At 42.6% G+C, this 21,377-nt stretch overlaps 1 protein-coding gene across 18 annotated transcripts in view; it reads left to right on the top strand.

Annotated features, from left to right (window-relative positions):
- mrtfab (myocardin related transcription factor Ab) overlaps window positions 1-18,291 on the top strand; it is a 44,173-nt gene extending 25,882 nt beyond the window's left edge. For 5 of the 18 annotated variants that reach the window (XM_083932345.1, XM_083932333.1, XM_083932334.1 and 2 more), the window contains 17 exons: window positions 2,023-2,088; window positions 6,755-6,810; window positions 7,853-7,928; window positions 8,227-8,385; window positions 9,145-9,290; window positions 9,778-9,927; window positions 10,164-10,235; window positions 10,743-10,927; window positions 11,517-11,688; window positions 12,344-12,739; window positions 12,872-13,879; window positions 13,977-14,180; window positions 14,279-14,359; window positions 14,987-15,127; window positions 15,282-15,374; window positions 16,615-16,678; window positions 16,763-18,291. In XM_083932345.1, coding sequence (XP_083788471.1) covers window positions 2,023-2,088; window positions 6,755-6,810; window positions 7,853-7,928; window positions 8,227-8,385; window positions 9,145-9,290; window positions 9,778-9,927; window positions 10,164-10,235; window positions 10,743-10,927; window positions 11,517-11,688; window positions 12,344-12,739; window positions 12,872-13,879; window positions 13,977-14,180; window positions 14,279-14,359; window positions 14,987-15,127; window positions 15,282-15,374; window positions 16,615-16,678; window positions 16,763-17,349 — 3,656 coding nt within the window. In that variant the 3' untranslated portion in view covers window positions 17,350-18,291. The remainder of the gene's footprint in view (window positions 1-2,022; window positions 2,089-6,754; window positions 6,811-7,852; window positions 7,929-8,226; window positions 8,386-9,144; window positions 9,291-9,777; window positions 9,928-10,163; window positions 10,236-10,742; window positions 10,928-11,516; window positions 11,689-12,343; window positions 12,740-12,871; window positions 13,880-13,976; window positions 14,181-14,278; window positions 14,360-14,986; window positions 15,128-15,281; window positions 15,375-16,614; window positions 16,679-16,762) is intronic. The other 13 variants (XM_083932330.1, XM_083932342.1, XM_083932344.1 and 10 more) reach the window with 8 other exon arrangements.
- The last annotated feature ends 3,086 nt before the right edge of the window (window positions 18,292-21,377 follow it).

Below are 21,377 nucleotides of genomic sequence, written 5' to 3'. Positions count from 1 at the left end.
CTCTAGTGCTAGCTTGATCCCTCACGATGTAGAGCATGCACACTTGTAAATATAACAGAAAGGAGCGGGGATCGCCTGTGACGCTTTAGAGTCAAGGAATGACATTAGTTGTGCAGGCTCTGACAGTAACTCACGGGGACTCTGAGTGGTTCTGTCCATGCCTGGATGGTTTGTCATAGCAGAGCAGCAGCTACACAGGACAGCTAGGTGGTTAGCTAACACTGATGATGTTACTTTGTTAGTGGGAAGGAACAGGTGCTCCTTTTGCAGCAGACACAAGCCCGAAGCCCTGGCTAGAAATATTTACGAAGCCTCAGGGGTGTGTAACACTTTACACACGCATGCACGCACACACACACACACACACACACACACACACACACACACACACATGCATACCCCTACAACAAGGACAGCTGGTACACATAAAACATGAGTCTCAGCTGAGTGGAGCTGAGCTGAATGTGTGTGTGTGTGTGTGTCAGTGAAAATAGTTTTTGGTGTAATAACAAACTCATTCCTTCCTCTGATTTTATCTACTATAAATTTAAAACCAAGATAGACAGTAAATGTGTCATATCTTCTATTTTAAAATGGAACCAGGCTGGTTCCAAAAGCGGAAGTACGTGTAGTGCAGTATCAGTTACTTATCAACCTCAGAAAAAACAGCTTAAGTGTCTGCAGTGACCCTGTAGCTATCCTCTACATTCTTCTCATGGTCGGTGATGTGTTTGTAGTTGGTTAGTTGTCTGTGACTGACTAGAGGGTCACTTCCCTAAATTCTCACTGTGCTGCAGTTGAACTTTTGCAAATGATGAAATACAATGCACTTGCGTGATCCTGTAGCTGTCCATGTTGTTGTTTTTAGTTCATTACTAATTTGGTTCTAATTTAACATTAGAGGGGAACTACACCCATTTACAAAAATGATAGTTATTCCTATGGTCTAAAACCGTCCAAAAGTATTAGTAAACATGAACAACACTCCCCAAAATCCAAAAGCTCAATAGATAATTAATCGGGAAAGATGTTGTCAATAACACTGTTCTGAGTGCTGTTTCAGGACTGACAACTCCTTTGGGTATAAAAAAGAAAACTAACAAACTCCGTCTCTCATTCATTGTCGATGGAGCAGCTTTACATTTGATAACATCACAAGTTTGAGAATTTTGATAAGAGTAGCTAAAATTCACAAATATTGAATTTTCCCAGGCCATGGAATAGACATTTTTAATTATATATTTAATATTATATAATATATCTGTTATGTTGTTTATTTATATTATGATTATGTGGCTAGCATGAGCTTTCAGCCTAAGGGTCAATTGGTAAAATAAATTTGACTGTAAAAACAATAACTGACAGTTTGCATATGCAGAAAGGTCAGACATGGTCCTATTCCTTTTGTCCAGCGCCTTGTTCCTTAAAACTCTCTTGTGCCACATCTTTGTTATGTAACAAGTGCTTCCTGTTTTAAAATGACTGTGCAATCGGCCCATTTGTTCTATTTTTTTTTTTACTACTCTCTAATCTAAGTTGGTCTTGTTTAAGTCTGCATTCTTCCTTTTGCTGGTTACTCTCATCCTTTTTGCTGTGCTAACTCTATCTCCTTTACTGATTTGTCTAGTGATTAGTGTTTTTGTACACATCTGTGCACACTTGGCTCACAGAAATTTAAGTACAGAAACAGGAAGTGTGTAGTACGGCGCTCAAGCCCTCCTTGTACCCGCCTCCTAGCCTAAAAAAAAAAAAAGCACAGAAGAAGGCGGAAATGGGAGGATGAATTGGGTGCCACAAGAGTGCAGGTTCTCTTCATGTCAGTCAAAATGCATCTGGGTTCCCGTGCGTGGTTGTTTGTGTAATCGTGGCAGATGGACTGCTGATTAGTGGACAATAAGAGACAATAAGGAAGCTTAAAGCTCGGAGCTCCATCTCTGCAGTTTCTTTCTTTTTTTTTTCACCGGCTGCCACTGACTCTTTCTTCTCCTCCTTCTCCCCCTCACCTCCTCTGTCTCCATGCAGTCCTCCAGCTCAAACTCCAGCAGAGACGTACACGAGAGGAGCTGGTCAGCCAAGGGATCATGCCACGTAAGTCCCTGACGTCAAATGTTCTGTACGCTGCGCACTTGCATACTGGATTTTCAATGTGATGAATTCTAACAGACATACATGTGCATCTGCAGGGATGCCTATACTCAAACTGACTCAGCCTCACCTGAAGATTAAGTGTTGGTATATGTAGTGTAGTAATGTTGTTATCCATCAGAATGTGCAGAATCTTAGTATTATGATGCTCAGTAAAAACGTATGCTGACAACCAGGACAGTGTGTCTGGGCCTTTGAGCTGAGGGTTAACGCTCCTGATGTCACAGATTGGTCGTGTTGTTACATAATACTAACGCTAAAATATATGTGTACGGTCAATTGACTTAGAAGCTATATATTCTATCTGGTTATCCTCATCTGCTATACAGGATATGTTTAGGTTCTTTCTTCATGTGTAAAATATATTCAGGTAACACAATATTATGATGGTTGAGACTTTTTTGCATCACGTTTGCTTTGCTGAAAATGTCAAACTTTATCTGCATGTGTTAACTGTATGATTGTATCTGCATGTGTCATGTTTGGTGGTGTCTTTGCACCACTTTGTGTTATCAAGTAGGGCAGCTTCCTCTTCTTCAGTATCCACTTCCTGTTTTACAGTTCTGCACATCTCAAGAGGCAGAGTTGCTGTTTTTTATAATGTTCCTGTGTTTCTGTGTAGGGCATAGTTGTAGGCAGTAAGTACCAGGGTTTTTTTCAACAATTTATTTCACCTCAAACAGTATATGTGGTAGTTTTTTTTCCCACGACCACATGTTTCACATACCAGTATCGGGTTGATACTGAACCAAATAGCTGGAGTACCGAGACAATGGGGCCAGTCTATTCAATTAAATTCTATGTTTCTTACCCAAGGTTGTTGGCAGCATGGAATCTTACATTTGACAATTTAGTAGTTAAAGTAAATCTGTCTGTTTCCTTCTTATGCAACAGGCAAGATCAGCATGTACCGGTGGAATATTTTACTTTCAAGCTGTTCTTCTGTGGATAAACAAAGAGACATACATCAAGAGGGAGTAAGAGAAGGAAAGGGTTTGTCAGAGATTCATTAAAGATCTTGTTTGAGGGGCGCCTGGTGGCTCAATGGTTATAGCGGACGCCTCATATACAGAGGCTAAAGTCCTCAACGCTGCAACCCAGTTCAGTTCCCACCTGTGGCCCTTTTCTCTCTCCTTCCTGTTTCCTGTCACTCTTCAAAAGCTCTCACTTTCAAATAAACACATGAAAAGGCCAAAAAAAATATCTTAAATAGAATTTTTTTTTTTAAAGAGATTGTTTTCCTTGAACACAGGAGATTTGACAAAGGGCCCTTATTTTCACTGTTGCCTTGAGATTACAACAAGGTAGAGCAAAGGCTGTTCAGCTGTCAAGGCCCGTGTTGAATTGTAGGACAGTGAGGATCATATGAACTGCTAAAGAACAAAGAGGATGTATCATCATTTATCATCTTTCAGTGGAATCCCAGAATGACGATATGTCCTAATTTTGATGAATATCAATAAGATATTCCTAATAATCTTGTAATATGCTTTAAGCCGTCTTGCAAAGCTGAAGAAGACTTAGTGAATGCTGGGAACGGATGAAGGGTCAGTGTTGCTGTGGTGTCAAATCCTCACACTGGTCTTGCAGCTGCAGGTGGTGTGAATGAGTATTTTTGCACCCTCCCTTTTCTAACCACCGTCTGGGTGTTCTGGAGCAAGGCACTTGCTGTAGTGATGATGGTTTCAATAAACACTATAGAAGAGTGTGAAGTAAGGGGGTTTTCTGGACATGAGAACTATTGTGCTAGATTTAGAAAGGCTAAATGCATAGATGTACGGGTGCCCAGTCAATTTGTTCCCATGGTGTGGTACCTCAATACGAAATCTGAGTATGTCCAAGGCACTGACTGATACATTTGACCCCTTAAAAGTTGACAGTTTCTTAAGCTGTATCTGAGGTATTCTGTAGAGATTGTAAAGTCTGTGTAAGGTCATGTTCCCACCAGAGATGTTCATATAGCACTTTTACCTTTCCAATTTAACAGCTTTATGCTCCTAACCCTGAATTGATGTGATGTGATTGTGTCAACTCTGATTAACGTTACAAACCAGAAGTTGATTCTTCTTTTCTGCTTAGAGCGGCGAAGGAATCGATTCCCAGGAAAATGGACAATTTATCTGGATGAAACTATTTTAAGCTTTTTAGGGGCTAAATTACGTACATTGGATCGGTCGATAGGTTGATTTCCTCTAATGAAAACAGATTTGAAAAAAGCCAAAGGATATCAATTCCACTTTGCATGTTCAGCATAGTTTGTTTGAGGTTTTCTTTCAGTGCTTAAGGAGGACCATCTAGTAAGGAGCGTTGTTGAATGAATAGATCATTTTGAGAAATGTGGCCGGTTACTCGTCTTGTTCTTTGGGGTAAATCTCTGTTCAGTTGTCTCTGACTGGGTTTCTTCTTTCATTTCCATATAGCCAGATGGTGTTTATTGTTGTCGTGAATTACACAAGTATAGAAAAGTGATTGATTCAGCAGTTCTTAAGACCAGCTGTTCAGACATTCAATTGCATTTCATAATTGCTTCTGATATGAAATGGATTACATTAGTTCTGTCTGTTCAGTGACCGGGGAAACTCTAGGGTTCATTGCTGCTCGAGATTTTTCATAAACAAGAAACGTTTTGTTGACTCTCAGCAGACGATTGGTGACAGGCTCAGCTGACCGGTTTCGTGCTGTTTTGTTGTGATCTTGACCGTTGGTTATGTCACAACGGGTATGTAGGTCTTCTTCTTTCAATGTCAGGAGTTGTGACACGAGGAATCCCTCCCACCCCCACTCAGTGTCATCTATGGCACACATGCAGGGGACGCCCTACTGTAGCCAGAATGTCCACACTCGCACACCTTCAGCAGGGATTTCACCAGCTCTTCTTGACCAATCCGATGAATGCTACAGTATGTTGCATCATTGTAACTGCCACTGTCCTCCCAATATCCTTCCCCAAATACAGTGAACATCTTCGTGTCTCTTTTCCAAACTCTCACCTTGACAATGAATTTTTTGTATATTAAAGACTGTGAGTTTGGGTGCTCTTGGTGTCCAAGTCTACTTGTTAAACCCTTAATTCAGTTTGGCTAGTCTGGATATTAAATTGTAGTGAATTTTTGAGCTGGAATGAAAATATATGGATTTGCACTGATACTGTATGACTCTGCATTACTCAGAAGACCGCTTTCTTATACAAATATCTTTATTAAAGAATATTTAACATTATTATAGATTATTATGTATTGTTTTATAAATAAAATCAGCCAACCGATAATACGGTCGGTCTCAGTATGAATGACAGGATAAGGTTGTTTTTTTTTTTACTTCCTTCGTTCTGGAATATGACTTTCCCCAAGTTATTTTTTTTTTATAAATTTAAATTTAAGATATCTAAAGTTTTGGATCAACACTTTTGTGTTAAACAGGTTGGTTGGCTTTTGACCTGTAACTGGCTGAAATGCATGAATACGTTTTTACACACAAACATGCATACTTGCTTACACTTACACACACACACACACACACACACACACACCTACACACACCGCCGCATAGACATTCACACCCCCACTCATATACTAGGTACATTGCAGACAGTCATGGCTGAGTGCATGTGATGAATGTAGATTTTCCTTGTGTGCAGCAGTCTATCCATCAGTCCGCACTCTCCTCTGTCTCCTTGTTCCTTTTTAACGATCCACTCCAGACTGCTAGTCATCAAGAATCGATGTCCCTCAGACTCCCGGCTACTGTCCATCCCTCTGACTTAACAAAAAAACAGCTGGCCTTTAAAATAGTTTTGGAAGTTCGCTATCTACAAATCTCAAAGTGCACAGTGAAAGTCAGTACACATCAGCAGCATTTTCTGTTTAAATTGGCCATAAAAACTATCATGAAGCAGGGCTATTGTGATGACTTATGAAAGAATGTAAATAGTTAAATCAGGATATATTTGCAGGATAATTTGGCACATGAAAAAAAGGTTTTCTGTGTTAGAGGTTTGAGATGCACCTACATTTCAGTTAGTGCCTCTTTTCTTGTGGAAAGACACTGACAAAAAGCATACTCCCAGAAGGCAGTATGCTTACATTTAGGCTTACGAAAGTACTGAGGTATGGTTTGGGAAAGTTCATGGTTACATGAGGTTTGTCTGAATATTTGCTCCTTTAAAACATAACTTACCTTAGATAAGCCACTACACTGGTTATAACTCAACACTTCCTGCAGCCTCTTCAATGTAAAAGCCACAAAGAGCTTGGGATATTATCACTGAGATCTGAACACAATAGTAACAGGCCACAGAAATCGATTGGAGGTCCAGTTTTCCTTGCGATCGCTGCAGAGAAAAAAGTGCTTTCTTCTTGCACACACAGCATGCTGCAGCGGCCCATGAGCCTCCTGAGCTGTCATCAGAGTGTGTGGTTAGAATAGCGCTCCTGACCTTCTCATCCTGCAGCCACTTCTGCTTTGAGTCTGTCTTTCTCTATAGCTGCATCTCTTTTCACATTGTCACTCGCTGAAAGGAGTATCACGGCGCCTATCAGAGTCCTCGTGAGCTGCATTCATCACTCTTTCTCTCTTTCTCTTCCCCCCCTCCACCTGTCTCTCCATACAGCACTGAAGAGCCCAGCGGCCTTTCACGAACAGCGGAGGAGTCTGGAGCGAGCAAGGGTGAGTATCTTGCTTTCTCAAGGTTGTTGTTTGTTAAAGCTTTGGGGGGCAAAATCTTCACGGTGTATACACAGCATACATTTCAGATCACTACCTGTAATAGAGTTTCACTGTCAGTTTAGACACTCGGTATTATGCCGACAGGATATAACAAAACTAAACTTTAGCTGCCATACTAATAGTAGCAAGGTAAAAGTAATCCTAAGGTAAGGAGCTGCACAAACCGAAAGGGTTGCTCAGCATTATCAGCGTGCTTTTTAATAACCCAAGGTAGGGCTGGGTGATATGACCATGCCTATATGTCCTCATGACAATATAAAAATGTCTATTGTATATATTTTTTTATATGATTTCTATCAGAATGTTGAACGTACAAACTGCTTATCGTCAATACGTACATCATTTAGATTACACTTTACATTTTGATCTTGCACCTTTTGTTCACTTAAGTTCAAAGTTTTTAATAAAAAATGAATTATACTCAGTACTCATTTTTCAAGTATTTATTTCACACACGGGTATACAACAATAGGCTTTACTTTGTGGTTATTTCATATAGATTATTTATTGATTAAATTAACAGAAATCATGCTATATCGTGATATATATTGTTATTGAAATATTAAATGATCGACATCTGGAGACAAGATTTTGGCCTGTCGCCCAGCTCTAACCCAAGGTTAGATCTACCTGGAGCTGCCATCATGCAGAGTTGCTTAGTGAAGATTTAAATGTATAATTCATAGTCTGTTATACTCTATTACTGGTTTATGCCATTAAATAGTAATTCAACCATTAACTGGTTTGTAGATGCTTTTAGTATAAATAACATAGTTAGTATTGGCAACGAGAATCGTCTTTGCTGAACAAACTCACCAACTGCAGAAATATCACCTACACAAAAAAAAGTCACAATTTTGGCAATACAACAAAGATTCAACTAAAAATACATACAATCTACGGTTTGTTGCAGTGTAACAACACATAGCATTCAGTTCCTCTTTCTTACACATGCCACCCCTCCATAATATGTTTTCCCCAGACCGAGGACTATCTGAAGAGAAAGATCCGGAGTCGTCCTGAGCGCTCTGAGCTGGTCAGGATGCACATTCTGGAGGGTGAGTTTTTAAGTGGAAACGTCACCTTTAGACAAAGAAAAGTTACCTTAGTGGAATCAACTCTGCAGAAGAAAAAAAATGCAGCTGCTTTGGTTTGGGTGTGATATTTAAACTCAGTATCTATGATCTTTAGCATTTCAACTTCCTGTCTTTATGGATGTTCCTATTATATTGCAGGGATTATATTTCGATATACATCTTATTTTACAAAGCACCTGGTTATATCTTGTAGATCAGAATGAATCACTTGATGAATGAATTTGAATGCACGCATGTCGTTGCGCTGTGTCCTCCACAGAGACGTCGGCAGAGCCATCCCTGCAGGCCAAACAGCTGCAGCTGAAGCGGGCTCGACTGGCCGACGACCTCAACGACAAGATCTCCCACAGGCCAGGTCCCATCGAACTGGTTCACAAGAACATCCTGTCTGTCGACATCCCGGTGCACTCACCTATGGGTAAGTAATTGCACGCACAGTTTGCAGACCACTTTCTCTTTAAATGTCCTTAAAAAAAAACATGCACACTTTTGATAAGAACATTCAGTCACGGCAGTAAAGATAGACAAGAAAAAGTCACAGTTACATTTCAAATCATTAACACACATTACAGTCTCACAATGACATAAAAAGCAATCAATAACAATAACAACAACAACAACAATGACTTTTAAACATATTACAATGTAACCAGATTACAGAAACATACATTGCACCTGGTGCAGATGAAACAAAACAATTGAGGCTACAGAATACCACTGGCTTTGTGTGCAGTTGCACCACCTCTAAAATCTAATTTCTATTGTCTGTTAACACACCTTCAGCTGTGTAATTACAACATCCAGGTATTTACTCAGACTTGTAATTCAGATGTTTTAAGGGTGAGTTTACAAACAAACACACGTCTTAGAGGTTGCATCACCCTACTGGATATGATACCATGAAATCTAAACCACACAACTTCTGACTATCAACTCTGTTACAGAAATGACACAACAACTATGTTTGGACATAGTCCTGTGTTGAAACTTGCTAGGACATACAGTGTTGTATAACTTCTCACTGTTTAGCAATCAAACAGTGATGACTGTGTTTGACTGTATAACACACTGTGAGTAAGGAATGAAGTGAATAGGTTAGCCCTCTGGCCACAGTTGCTGGGAGAATTCCCAAATCCATGAGCCATTTTCACCTGAAAATACTTGTTCTCTGTCACAGAGGGAGAGAGCTCGTCTTTAGATGAAGACAGCAGTGATGCTCTGTCACCAGACCAGCTAACCAATCACGACTCTCCTCTGAGTGCCGTCCCTCAGCTGTCTCCCTCTGATGGGCTTACCCACAACGGGGATATGTCCCCTACACAGGTACCTTTGCAGGATGTTATTTAAAGGTCCCAAATTGCAAAAACTGAGATGTCTTTTTTGATCATTAAGCATGTGGAGGTGTTATATAAATACTGTCAAAGTATAAAAACACTCAATCCACAGAGAAAAGCACACAGCCTCTATTCAGAAACTGTTTCAGAGAGACAGGTGCTATAACAGAGTGTTTCAGACAGAAGGTAAATACAGATATATTCAGACAGACAGTATGAGAAAAATAGTATGTTTTTTTTAACATTAAAGCATGTAAACATGTTCTAGTGAAAAAACAAAACAAGTATGAACCTGAAAGTGAGCATGATATGGGACCTTTTAACCTTGGAATCAAATCAGAAGAATCAAAAGTTCATGTTACTTGAATTTGAAATTATTCAAACAAACAGAATTTGAGTTAAAATGAATTTTCCATGAAACCCAGTAAGTGATGATAAACTTGGTCGCACTATTAACCAGAGTAATATCTTCTCAGTTCATTACACAGTCCCCTCCTCCTCCACCTCCTCCTCCACCTCCTCCCCAGGTGAATGGGTCAGACTCCTCCCCATTCCCAAAAGTGACAAATGGGACAACGGTGACCTTAACAAACTCCCGCCCCTCTACTGGACACATCAAGGTGCGGGTAATGCTGATTCTTTTTTCTCTGTTCCCATCATCACCTAACCATGAAATATTATATAATATAATGTATATAATATGTTTATAATGTTTCGAATGAACATCCTGCAGATTTGATGACTTATGAATAAGTCTGACCTTAATCTCTATTTGTGGAGCAGCTATAACTGGCTAACTCTCCCTCATCTCTTCATTTCCTTACTTCCTCCCCCCGACCCCATTTCTCACGCTTTTTGTCAGCAGTCTCAGACTAAGTCGAGTTCAGACCGTCCTCCACAGAGACCTAAGAAACCAAAGGACAGCAAACCCAAGGTCAGCAAGCTCTTTGTTACATTTTCATGTTCACAGGCGCTGACACAGGAGTGCAAAAAATAAAATCAACCACAAAATTCAAACTCATGAAGTTGTCAGCACATATTTCTTTGGCTGCTTTATGACAGAAGTTTGTGAGATTTAACCAAGGAGCTGGAGTTTATCACTCACTCAGTTCTCTAAGAATTCTTCTCTCTAGACTCTGTTTTGACATTTAACAGTCATACAATGAGAAATCCATCATATAAGTGGAAGAGATACCATTTTTTTGGTCATCTGCAGTATCCTCAATAAACCCAAATAAACCCTTTGTATTTCTGAACTGGAAGTCCGTGCTCTTTGACTGTAGTTATGTTATTACTGTTGATCGTTCCACGACATGTAACGTATGCACATACATTTTTTTGTTAGGCCGAGGATAACTGTTGCACATATATTAGTATTCAATAGTGTAAAAGTCTAAAAGAGCGGAGTTGCCTCTTAACCCCTTTCCTGTCCTGGGTGCAGGTGAAGAAGCTGAAGTACCACCAGTACATCCCTCCAGACCAGAAAGCAGACAAAGAGCGTCCTCCCCAGATGGACTCGTCCTATGCGAAGCTCCTCCACCAGCAACAGCTCTTCCTGCAGCTGCAGATCCTCAACCAGCAACAGCAGCACTACAACTACCACACCATCTTGCCCGCCCCTCCCAAGTGAGTATCAAGCATGACAGTGTGTGTATTTTTGTGTGTGGAAGTGAGGATGACTGATTGCAGTGGTTTGATTCAAAGAGTCAACTAGTTTTCCACCGCCCGCTTTTTCTTCCTGTATTAAACCAGTAGGTTTTACCCACAGTTCATTTGTTCAGGCAGTTTTCATTATTACTTCCTGTCTGCTCCCAACTTTTTTTCTGCTGTGGTTTGTTCCTTCCACATTAGTGGTTTTTTAGTGACTCTTTAGAGCTTAAAGCAGATGTCATCTTTGAATTTGTATCCCAGCTAAGCTTCAGTGGTTTGACAATAACAATGTACGACTTTTCAAATATAACCTATATGATATGGTTTTTTGTTTCGACCGACTAGAAGCCATCAGGTAAAGACAATAACAGAACATGATCTACAAAAATAACTTTGGAAACTATTCTATACAGCTTTTTTTAAATGTTAAATCACAATTTTTCACATTTACTACCATTAAGTCTACATGACCCTGTGATATGGCCTCGATCACAACATTCAGTGCTATGTCCTAGAAGGACAAACGAAAGTCATACTTTTCATACTGTTTTCTGCCTCCCCTCAGGCCTCCAACTGAGCAGCCTCCCACGACCAACTCTGGCCCTTCCCCCTCCCGCAGCGTTCCCACAACGACCACCCCCACACCCTCCAATCAGAGCGGGACCACTCGTCAGAGCCAAACTGCACTTGGTGTGGCCAAACCAAGCACTCTGCCAGCCAACCTGGATGAGTTCAAAGTAAGCTATGATACATTCACATGCTCCTCAGAGGTCCCATTTCCTGAATTGGGAAGTTGTTCCTCTGACTTCAGTGCCTTCATGAGCTTCGTGATGTTGTGATGTGGAAACAACTAAAGATGTGTTGTATTATAGTGTTTAAAGTTTTTAGTAATAATAATAATAATGTTAATATGTTTCCAGTATTTAATTCCAGTTTAAAGCTTTATATTAGTGATTACGTCCAAGACTTGTTGCTGCACCGGTTCGTTCCCTAAAACCCCAAAAGTTTTCCTTTACCTGGCCTGTTACTAGGATTAATGCTAATTAATAACTTTTCTAACTAATCTACATCACTCTATGTGGACACCAACTAACTAATACAATATTACAAATAACGTGAACAAAGAAGTGATATGCAATAGATAATCCAATAAAAAAAGCGTCTTTACATCAACCAAAGATAATATTCGTCTGTCATGTCTCTGCATAATATATATCAACTCGGCAAGTCTTGTTGCTAAATTGTTTTCACATTACAAGTTGTTTCGATTTGAGGAAGCATTCACATGCATTTTCCCAGTCTGGAACTCATTTTACCCATTGTTATTCTCGTCTCTTTCACTTTGAGTCAAAGCCAGCTAAGTGAGTTCTGGTCTGGTTTCTCATCCTCCAGGTTGCTGAGTTGAAACAGGAACTGAAATTGCGTGGTTTGACCGTCTCAGGCACCAAGAACGACCTCCTCGAGAGGCTCCGCAACTACCAAGAGCAAAATGGTGGCACCTCAGTGGTTTTGAAAAATGGCCTTTCACAGCCCAGCCAGCATGGCACAACCTCAGCTGCCGGCACCATCACATCCTCTCCAACCACAATTACCACCCCTGACCACCAACCGGGAGAGGGGGGGTTCAAGTTGGATCTGTCGTCATTGGCTCAGGTCATTCCAGGGCGTATCATGCGATTTGGCAGCACCAGCTCCAGCCCTCCGATGTCACCTACTCCATCAGAGCGGTCGTTGGCCGGGATGAGTCCAGATGAGACGAGCTGTAATGGAGACATGTTTGGAGAGATGGTGAGATCTGTGTGTGAAGCAAGTAGGCTGTTTATCGGAGGAAATTATTATTAAATCATTGTTTTAAGAACACTTGAACATCTTCCTTCAAACCTTTCCATAACAATCTCTTCTTGTTCTGGTGTCCTTCAGGTGAGCTCTCCCCTGACCCAGCTCACCCTGCACCCATCTCCTCAGCACCCATCAAACGTCTCTCCGCTCTCCAAAGTCAAAGAGGAGATCCAGAGCTCATGCAGCCTATCCAGGCCCTTACCGGCCTCGTGTCAGCCTCCAGAGCCCCTGTCTGCAGTTGCAATGGAAGCATCCTCCTTTGAGAAGGACCAGATGCTCCAGGAGAAGGACAAACAGATCGAGGAACTGACCAGGATGCTGAGGCAGAAGCAGAGGCTGGTGGAGACCCTCAGGTCCCAGCTGGAGCAGGGCAAGATGACAGGTGGAACAGTGTCGGAGAAGGAAGGAAGGGAGAAGAGCAGAACATCCCCAGAACTTAAACTTCCAACTCTGATAAAAGCCTCCGCCATTCAGCCCCCCACTCTGCCCAACGGCATTGTGGTGAAGGTGAAGAAGGAGGTGGAGCCCGAGGAGGGGATGGAGGGAATAACAGAGGCAGCCCAGGCTAAGAAAGTGGTCCAGCCGATGCAGTGCTCTCAGGAGACTCTGCTCAGGCTGCAGCAGATTCATCGGCTGCAGATCCAACAAGCCGAGCAGCAGAAACAGACGCTGCAGCCCAAACAGCTGCAGAGTCATGTGCAACTGCAGAAAGTGGCAGAGGCTGTGTCGAGCCCTCAAAGACTACAACAGCAGAAGAAAGAAGCCCAAATCCTGCTTCATCAGCAGCAGAAACTGCAGCAGCTTATCATACAGCAAACCCAACAGAAACAGCTCCAGGCACAGCAGAAGTTAGCACAGCAGAAACTGGCCCAACAGAAACTCAGTCAACAGAAACTGGTGCAGCAGAACCAGCTCAAACAAACTCAAGGGCAAGTTCAACCGAGCCAGCAGAAGAACCACGTTCAGCTGAAGCAGGTTCAGGCGCAGACCCAGAAGCTCGCAGTGAGCCAAAGCCAGCAGAGGAAGCAGCAGAGGGCTCAGCAGAGGCAACAGCAGAGACAGCAGGCGGCAGCTGTCACCACACAACAGGTAATGTCGTCATCAGCCCTCTTTAAGTGGTCGCTTCTGATAGTTTTCATCAATAAATATAAATGTCTCAAACATACGGTTTGGTTTGCGTTTCCAGGTGACCCCAGTCTTCATCAACCAACAGAACAGCACTCAGATCACCACTCAGGCCATTTCATTAGACCTCCTCAAGGCAAACGGCACACCGACGCTGGTCACCGACAGCAACGGCAACCACTACCTGATCGCTCTCACAAGTCAAACCACAGAACAGAACGGAGGGTCCTCATTGGACAAACCCAACGGACGCATCACACTGCAGGTACAGTGAAGCAGATGTTTTTCGGTCGACTGCAAAGGGTTAATAATCTGCAATGGAACATTAATCTACATCTTCCTCTGCTTGTTGTTCTCATTTAGAGGTTGCAATCGTCTCCAAGTAAACTCCCCAGCACTGACAGCCAATCAAAAGAGCAGCCAGACGCAGAGCCAATCAAAAAGGTACAACACAGAGTATTTGATATTAGGGCTGTGTTTTGGCAAGAATTTGGAGATACGATACGTATCATAATACAGGGGTTATGATTCAACATATTACAATAATGTAAGCAAGGTGATATACTGTGTTTTGTTTAAATCTAATGAGGAATAATAAAATAAAGAGGAAAGTACACAGCACCACATGCAAGGATATAATATTGGAGTAGAAGAGTGAATGTGAGGCTAATTTATAAAGCGCTTTGGAGTAAGTAATCAGTGTTTGTTTGTGTTTTACACGAGGGGAATTAGCTAAAATAATTGAACCAGATAGTTCGACATGTTATTGGTTTATTCACAAAATAAGTGTTCTTGAAAAAAACACTGAACCATAAGTTTCTCCATTTCAAATAATAGTAATGCAACATACGTTACAGTAGTGTAGTCTACATCTACCAAGCAGTGACATCTTTCTGCCGCAAGGTGTCGCCACTAACCCAGTTTAAAATCCTCAAAAACACTCTGTAGATGAAATGTGAACCAGCAGCCTGTTATTCAGAAATAAGACTTTAACTAATCAAACACAAGTGAATATTCAGCATATCTGCTGCTGTACAGTCTAAACGTGTCTCTTTCCCTCTCTTCACTCAGGGACAGAAGGCGGGACTACACCTGGACACCGATGGCGTGCCACAGCCCAGCTTGTCCGTCACCGCTCCACCAAATCTGCAGCCTTTCTTTGACGACATGTCAGACAGTGAAAGCCAAAGCAACTTAATATCATCTCTGAAGGTGACACCACCTCCTCCTCCTCCTCCACTCCTGACAGTTCCCATCTTCACATCATCTCGACTGCTCAGGCTTTTCCACTTGTTGTGACCTTCATTGACCTTTTCTCTTTTGTTTCTTCTCTTTTCTTTTTCATTTCATCACTCCATCCTCGCAGAGAGAGGAGGTGTGTCCATCTTACGACCGGCACACACTGTTCACCCCTCCCTCTCCCAAACCCAACACCTCTCTTCCTACTCAGCGCTCCAAAGTACGTCCTTCAGCACGTCTTTCTTTCCATCTGTCCATTACTGTTGTTCTGGTTCTGTCCGTTCCTCCATTTTCCATCTAAGCTTCTGTGACTGGTTCTCAGTCAAGTGTCTCCAGTGAAGAGAACCAGAGACAAATGTTGTATTCTGGTCTGTTAAGACTTCATAAAGCATTTTTACTTGCTCTTGCTGTAGATTCCAACACTGTTTTGACCAGCACCTGAAACACGGCACTCTCTTACTGGATATACTCCTTTGGTTTAAGTGGAGGGTGCTGCCCTGGTAGAGCGTGGTGGAGCCTGGATATAACACAGATTACACCATGGTCACCTTGCCGGTTTGTGATTTTGTCATAAACAAACGAGTCTCTAGCGGTTCCTTGAATTTTTCAAATTATTTCTTTACCGACAGAAGTTCAAGTATCTTGCCGTCTCTCCAGTTAAACATTTTTGCTGCCATTTCACGGCGTTTGCACAATAGAAATGCCGTCAACATGCAAGCTCGCTCACTGTCAATTCTCGGTACAATGACCTGCTCTATTCACTCATTGGACAGTACACAGACTGAGTACGGGGAAGTGGCAGGGTTAAGGTTATTTAATGTCTGATCTAACTGATTGGGACATTTGTGTTCTCACATACAGCTCCTCCAAATGATGTCCAGATAATTTCAGGTGTGCAGTGCGTATGTGAAAGGGGATGATTATAGTTATGTGTGGAAAACAGAATAAAATAGACTTGGCCTGGCCTGGGTAGACAGCTGGATTAATTCAAATAAAAGTGTATTTTAACTGACAACTAATAAACCTGGCCCTTTAATGTTACCCAATATCACATATTTCATATCCCATCTGATATGTGTCAAGAAGGTGGGAGTGCCATGAACAGAAAATCACCATGAAGGGTTGCTGTGGTTTGAAAATCACTATTTAGAAAAATACTGCACACTGCACGTACATTTAGCTGTAAAATGATACCATCTAGGTTTGGTCAGTTATTCACAGAAACAAGAAAAGTTTAAGGCTGTGTTTAAAGGGGAACACCAACTCAATGAAGAATTGCAATGTGTTATTTCCATGGCCTAGGAAAGAGAAGTAAAGTGTTAAACCTGTGTGTCTCAGATGTAAAGGCTGGAGCTGCTGCGTAGGGTGTCGCCCCCCTTTTAAGATGCAGTTTGTGTTTTAAAGCATGTCTGAATATTGTGGAGACTGACTGAGTGAAAAAAAATCATGTCTTCTGTTAGCAGGAGAATGGCGCCAATAGTCAGCAGATGGACGACCTGTTTGACATCCTGCTGAAGAGTGGAGGTAATGAACTCTGAACACTGAGAGAAAAACTTCACGAGTCTGTTGTCTCATGTACTGATGTCATTTGTTTCTGTCGCCCTACAGAAATCCCCGGCTTTAAGGCAAACCCGGACCCTTCCCTTGCCCCTCTTCACTCTGACCCGCCCTCCCCTGCCTCTCCCCCATCTCCCCTCCACCTCTCCCCTCCCACCCCTACAGAGCCCCTCATCTCCCCTCAGCCTCCTGCGGGAGAGCCCTGCACAGGCAGCGGACGCCTGGAGGACTTCCTGGAGAGCACCACAGGCGCCCCGCTGCTGGGCGTGGAGCCCGGCGGCGGCCTGACGCTGATCGATGACCTCCACAGCCAAATGCTGAGCACGCCCAGCATCCTGGACCACCCTCCCTCCCCCATGGACACGTCCGACCTGGGCTTCTCCCCCCACTCCACGGGGCTGGACTTTGGCGACCCCACACTGGACAGCATGGACTGGCTGGATATCTCCATGGTGGGGAGCGCCGGCGGTGGGAACGGGGGCAGCGGAGGTAGAGTAGGAGGAGGGGGAGCTGGCGACGGAGACGTAGACGGGGGAACGAGTCTGGCCCCGCTGGCGCCGCACACTCCGCCGAGCGTCTTCTCGACCGACTTTCTGGACAGCACGGACCTGCAGCTGCACTGGGAGTCGTGTCTGTAGCCCCGCACACGCAGATGGACACGCACTCGCTCACACTGTGTACAGGCTCCGTCTTTATTTTATGCACATATAGAAACCTTTTCTATGCTGTCTCTACCACTGCGGGGGTCACTGGCACATGCAAACACACGCACACACACACACACACACACACATTTACACAGTTTGCCCTGTCTTTCACTGGCTGTTACTGTATGCAGGATGAGGTCACATTGATAGAAAGGACTTGAACTTGGAGGAACTGAATTGGACTTGTTGAGGTTGAATTCTATGAAGATCCATACAGCAGACTGTTCACGTCCAAGCTGATAAAGTCCCATTTCCTGTGTCTTGACCTGCATTATAACCAGATAAAAGAGAACCAGCAGGAAACTGTAGGTCACTGTAATACAACATTTCAACACTTTGGAAATGGTTTGACAGATTGGAGCTGAGGAGGGACTGTCAGTGACGGTTACTCTGGCTCCTCCAGTGTGTGTCAGTGCCTCCTAAACTTTGCACTTATGCTGAATCTGATTGGTTTAAAGAGGGGGGGGGTTCAGGTGAACAGCCCAATCTTACCGCTGTCTGAGACGTGAAAGCCACGATATGTTATGTCGATGGCGTAAACACATCACCTCGTCGTGGCGACCTGAACCCCGCCCACACTAGTCAATAAACAGTTTTGAAATGAACCATATCAGTGCGACAGTTTGAATTGAAGCCTCATTGGAGGTTGTATTATTGGTAACATTATGGTAGACCACTATGTATTGCTGTATATGGGGTGTATATTATCAATTGTCCATATGACTATTTTTCTTTGCTGGTTGCTTTAGAGTCAAGCTAGCCGGCTGGGGAAAGTAGGCTGAGAGCGGGGCTTCCAAAACACTTGGACCTTGTCATTTTTTAAAGAAAAAAAAGTTCTAAAAAAAAAAATAAACAAACTATAAAAAGTCAAAAGATGTGTCTGCTTTTCTTTTACATTATCACATCACATAAACATATAAAATACTAAGTGTCCCATATGAGACAAAAGATGATTAGTTGACAATGAGCTGCATCTGAGCGTTATTTTAGTATTTCTCCTGTTACTTGGTTTGAATAACCCTGGTGGGGATAAAGAGGCCACAAGAGGGAGCCATTGTAAAGAAATCTACCATCTCAAACAATCAACAAGTGGGCGGATGTTTTTAGTTTGGTTTATGAACATTGCAAATACAAATTTGGCAACACTGGCAACAGTTCTTTTTGTTGGTCAAACAGGATATTTGACCGTGGGCATAAAAAGTTAATTTACTCACTCTTATGTGCTAGTATTTTCATTGTTGCCTGCAATTTTTTTATGCCGGAAGATTGACATTTCTACCATGGTTTTTCTGCCGTTATTCAAAACATGACTTTCCTACTTCAAGTCTGAGATTCCCAGACACTCCAGAGTCTGAAGTTCGATTCCCGTGGCTGACCAAATGCATAGATAGCAGATCTACAGTAGATACTACATAGAATGGGTGTCCTCCGCACTGTGTCAAGTTCTACTACTCCTAAATCTGTTAGAAACATTGTGTTTTGTGTACACAGGCTTTTAACATGTGATGGCCATTCCCATGCTCTATTATGTCTCATAAGTAGTTGCAGAAACATTTTGGTTGATACAGATTTGGTACTAAATTTAACCACATTTGAGGAATGATAATAATGGTCAAAAATCCTTCCAAAATACAACATTAAGACACCGAGGCCTTAGAAAAAAAATCCATGCTGGGATGCTTTGGAGTCTCAGCCTACCCAATTCATGTAAGTCCAAGACTGTTAAGGGAACCCAGAATGCAGAAATAATTAAATACAACATTTTTAGAATAGGCGAAAAAATAATACATTTGAACTTCAGGAGGAAAAAACAACAACACCGTTTTTGACCCCAAACTGCATGGGTGGGCTTGTCTGTAAAGGGCAGACTCATGGGTTCCCATAGCACCCTTCTGCATTCTGGTATTTGGAGGTCAGAGGTCAAGGGACCCCTTTGGAACTGGCTGTGTCTATTTTTCCCTGGCAAAAACTCAGCCTAGCTTTTTGAGCGTTATTTAGCCCCCTCCCTAACAAGCCAGAGGCACAATTCAAGCATTTCTGTTCAATATCAATTAAGAGATATTCCAAAGTCACGTCAGGGTCGTTTGAATGCATTTAACATAAATATCAGTAGGTTTTGACTGCAGTGAATGACAGCGTGGCACTCCTGATCCCTGATAAACATTAGGAGTAATAAGATAAATACGTTTTTCTTGACATAACAAGATAATTGACTTGACTTATTTCATTGCAAAAATAATTGTGAGCGCGGCCACTCTGTGTCTGAATGCACGTGTATCGTTTCGTCACTCTTTGCTGTTGTGTTGCGTCGTCCGTTTTCACACCTGCACCCTTCAGCTCAACATTATCTGCTGGTTCCACGGTGAGACTTTTCACACTTACCCTCTGACTCAAAAAATGAAACGGACAGTTCCTGTTGCACATGACAAACTGCATTCATCAGTCCATTCCTAACCTTTAGGGTTAGTATTTCATTTGTTTCCTTAGGGACTGTACAACAATCGGGGTGGGGGATGGAGCTGAACCTTATTCAATAAAAATTCAGACCCACCCAAGCATTTACATTCATTCATTCATTCATCTTCAACCGCTTATCCCGGGGTCGGGGTCGCGGGGGGCTGGAGCCGATCCCAGCTGACATCGGGCGTGAGGCGGGGTACACCCTGGACAGGACGCCAGTCTATCACAGGGCACATAGATACGAACAGACACAGACAACCATTCACACCTACGGGCAATTTTAGAGTCATCAATTAACCTAACACCTGCATGTCTTTGGATTTGTGAGAGGAAACCGGAGAACCCGGAGAAAACCCACGCAGACACGGGGGGAACATGCAAACTCCACACATTTGTTTAAAAAACAATAAATAAATACCATCCATCCTCCAGCTAAAATTTTAATTTCAATACCCTTTCCACTTTTCCTTTCTTGTTTTCCAGGTTGTCATCTTTACTCCTTTCTTGCGTGTACAATTTAGAGTATGACAGCAGAAAGGTGATCATCAGGGTTGGAATCCAACAACAAGGGGGTCTTTCTTGTACCACCGTTTCCCTCCAGTTCAATTCTGCGGCGAGAAATCCCTCAGTGAAAGGAGACTCATTTCTACCCACAGACCAGAATTAAGGGGAGATGTGTCAGTAATTAGAGAGCTCTTGTTGTGAACAGTGAGGGTAAAGTGCCCTCTTCATCATCTCCCCCTCTATCTTTTCTTTGCTGCACCGCACTGAATCGAGCTCTAATGCCCTGTTTGACTCGCTCACTCCCTTCCTCCAGCCTTTCAAGTCTCACTCAGTCAGCCCCTCGTCATCTTTCAAAGACCCTGATGAGCCCTCAGTGGATCACACACACAAGCGCGCACACGCACACACACACACACACACACGCACACGCACACGCACACGCGCACACACACACAGACACAAACACACACAGATATTCAATGCATAGCACGCAAACATGCAACCAGCCATTACAGATTCACTTCACACACACAGGTCACCGTAGCTCCCAAGTGCCGCATCAGCACCATCTCTCTCTCCAGTACACAGAGCAGATAAAAGTCCCGGGGCCACGCCGCTAATTAACTACAGTGAGCTCCAAAGGACCGCAGCACCACGAGGGCTAAAGATCTCCTCTGTATTCCACATCCCACTGACAGGAGCCCACCACCCTGCAGCCCGAAGACGCGCATGATTGTTAATCAAACATGTTCAGAAAAACTTCTGATCATCAAAAAGTGAACATCGGGACAATTAAAGAAAATGGCATTTTGCTATACCCAGGTTGGGATTAGCTTGGTTTAACTTTGCATAATAATAGGACAGTTCAAAATACATCTACCAGCACCTTTAAAGCTTACTAATTAAAGATTCCATCTCATGCTCATTTTCAGGTTCATCGTTATTTATTTACGGTTTCTACAAGAACATGTTTACATGCTTTAATGTTCAAACAA

Source organism: Echiichthys vipera, assembly GCF_963691815.1.
Source record: "Echiichthys vipera genome assembly, chromosome: 18".
Classification (NCBI taxonomy): Eukaryota; Metazoa; Chordata; class Actinopteri; order Perciformes; family Trachinidae; genus Echiichthys; species Echiichthys vipera.
The sequence above is the reverse complement of the archived record's forward strand: the minus strand, read 5'-3'. Positions and strand labels throughout refer to the sequence as shown.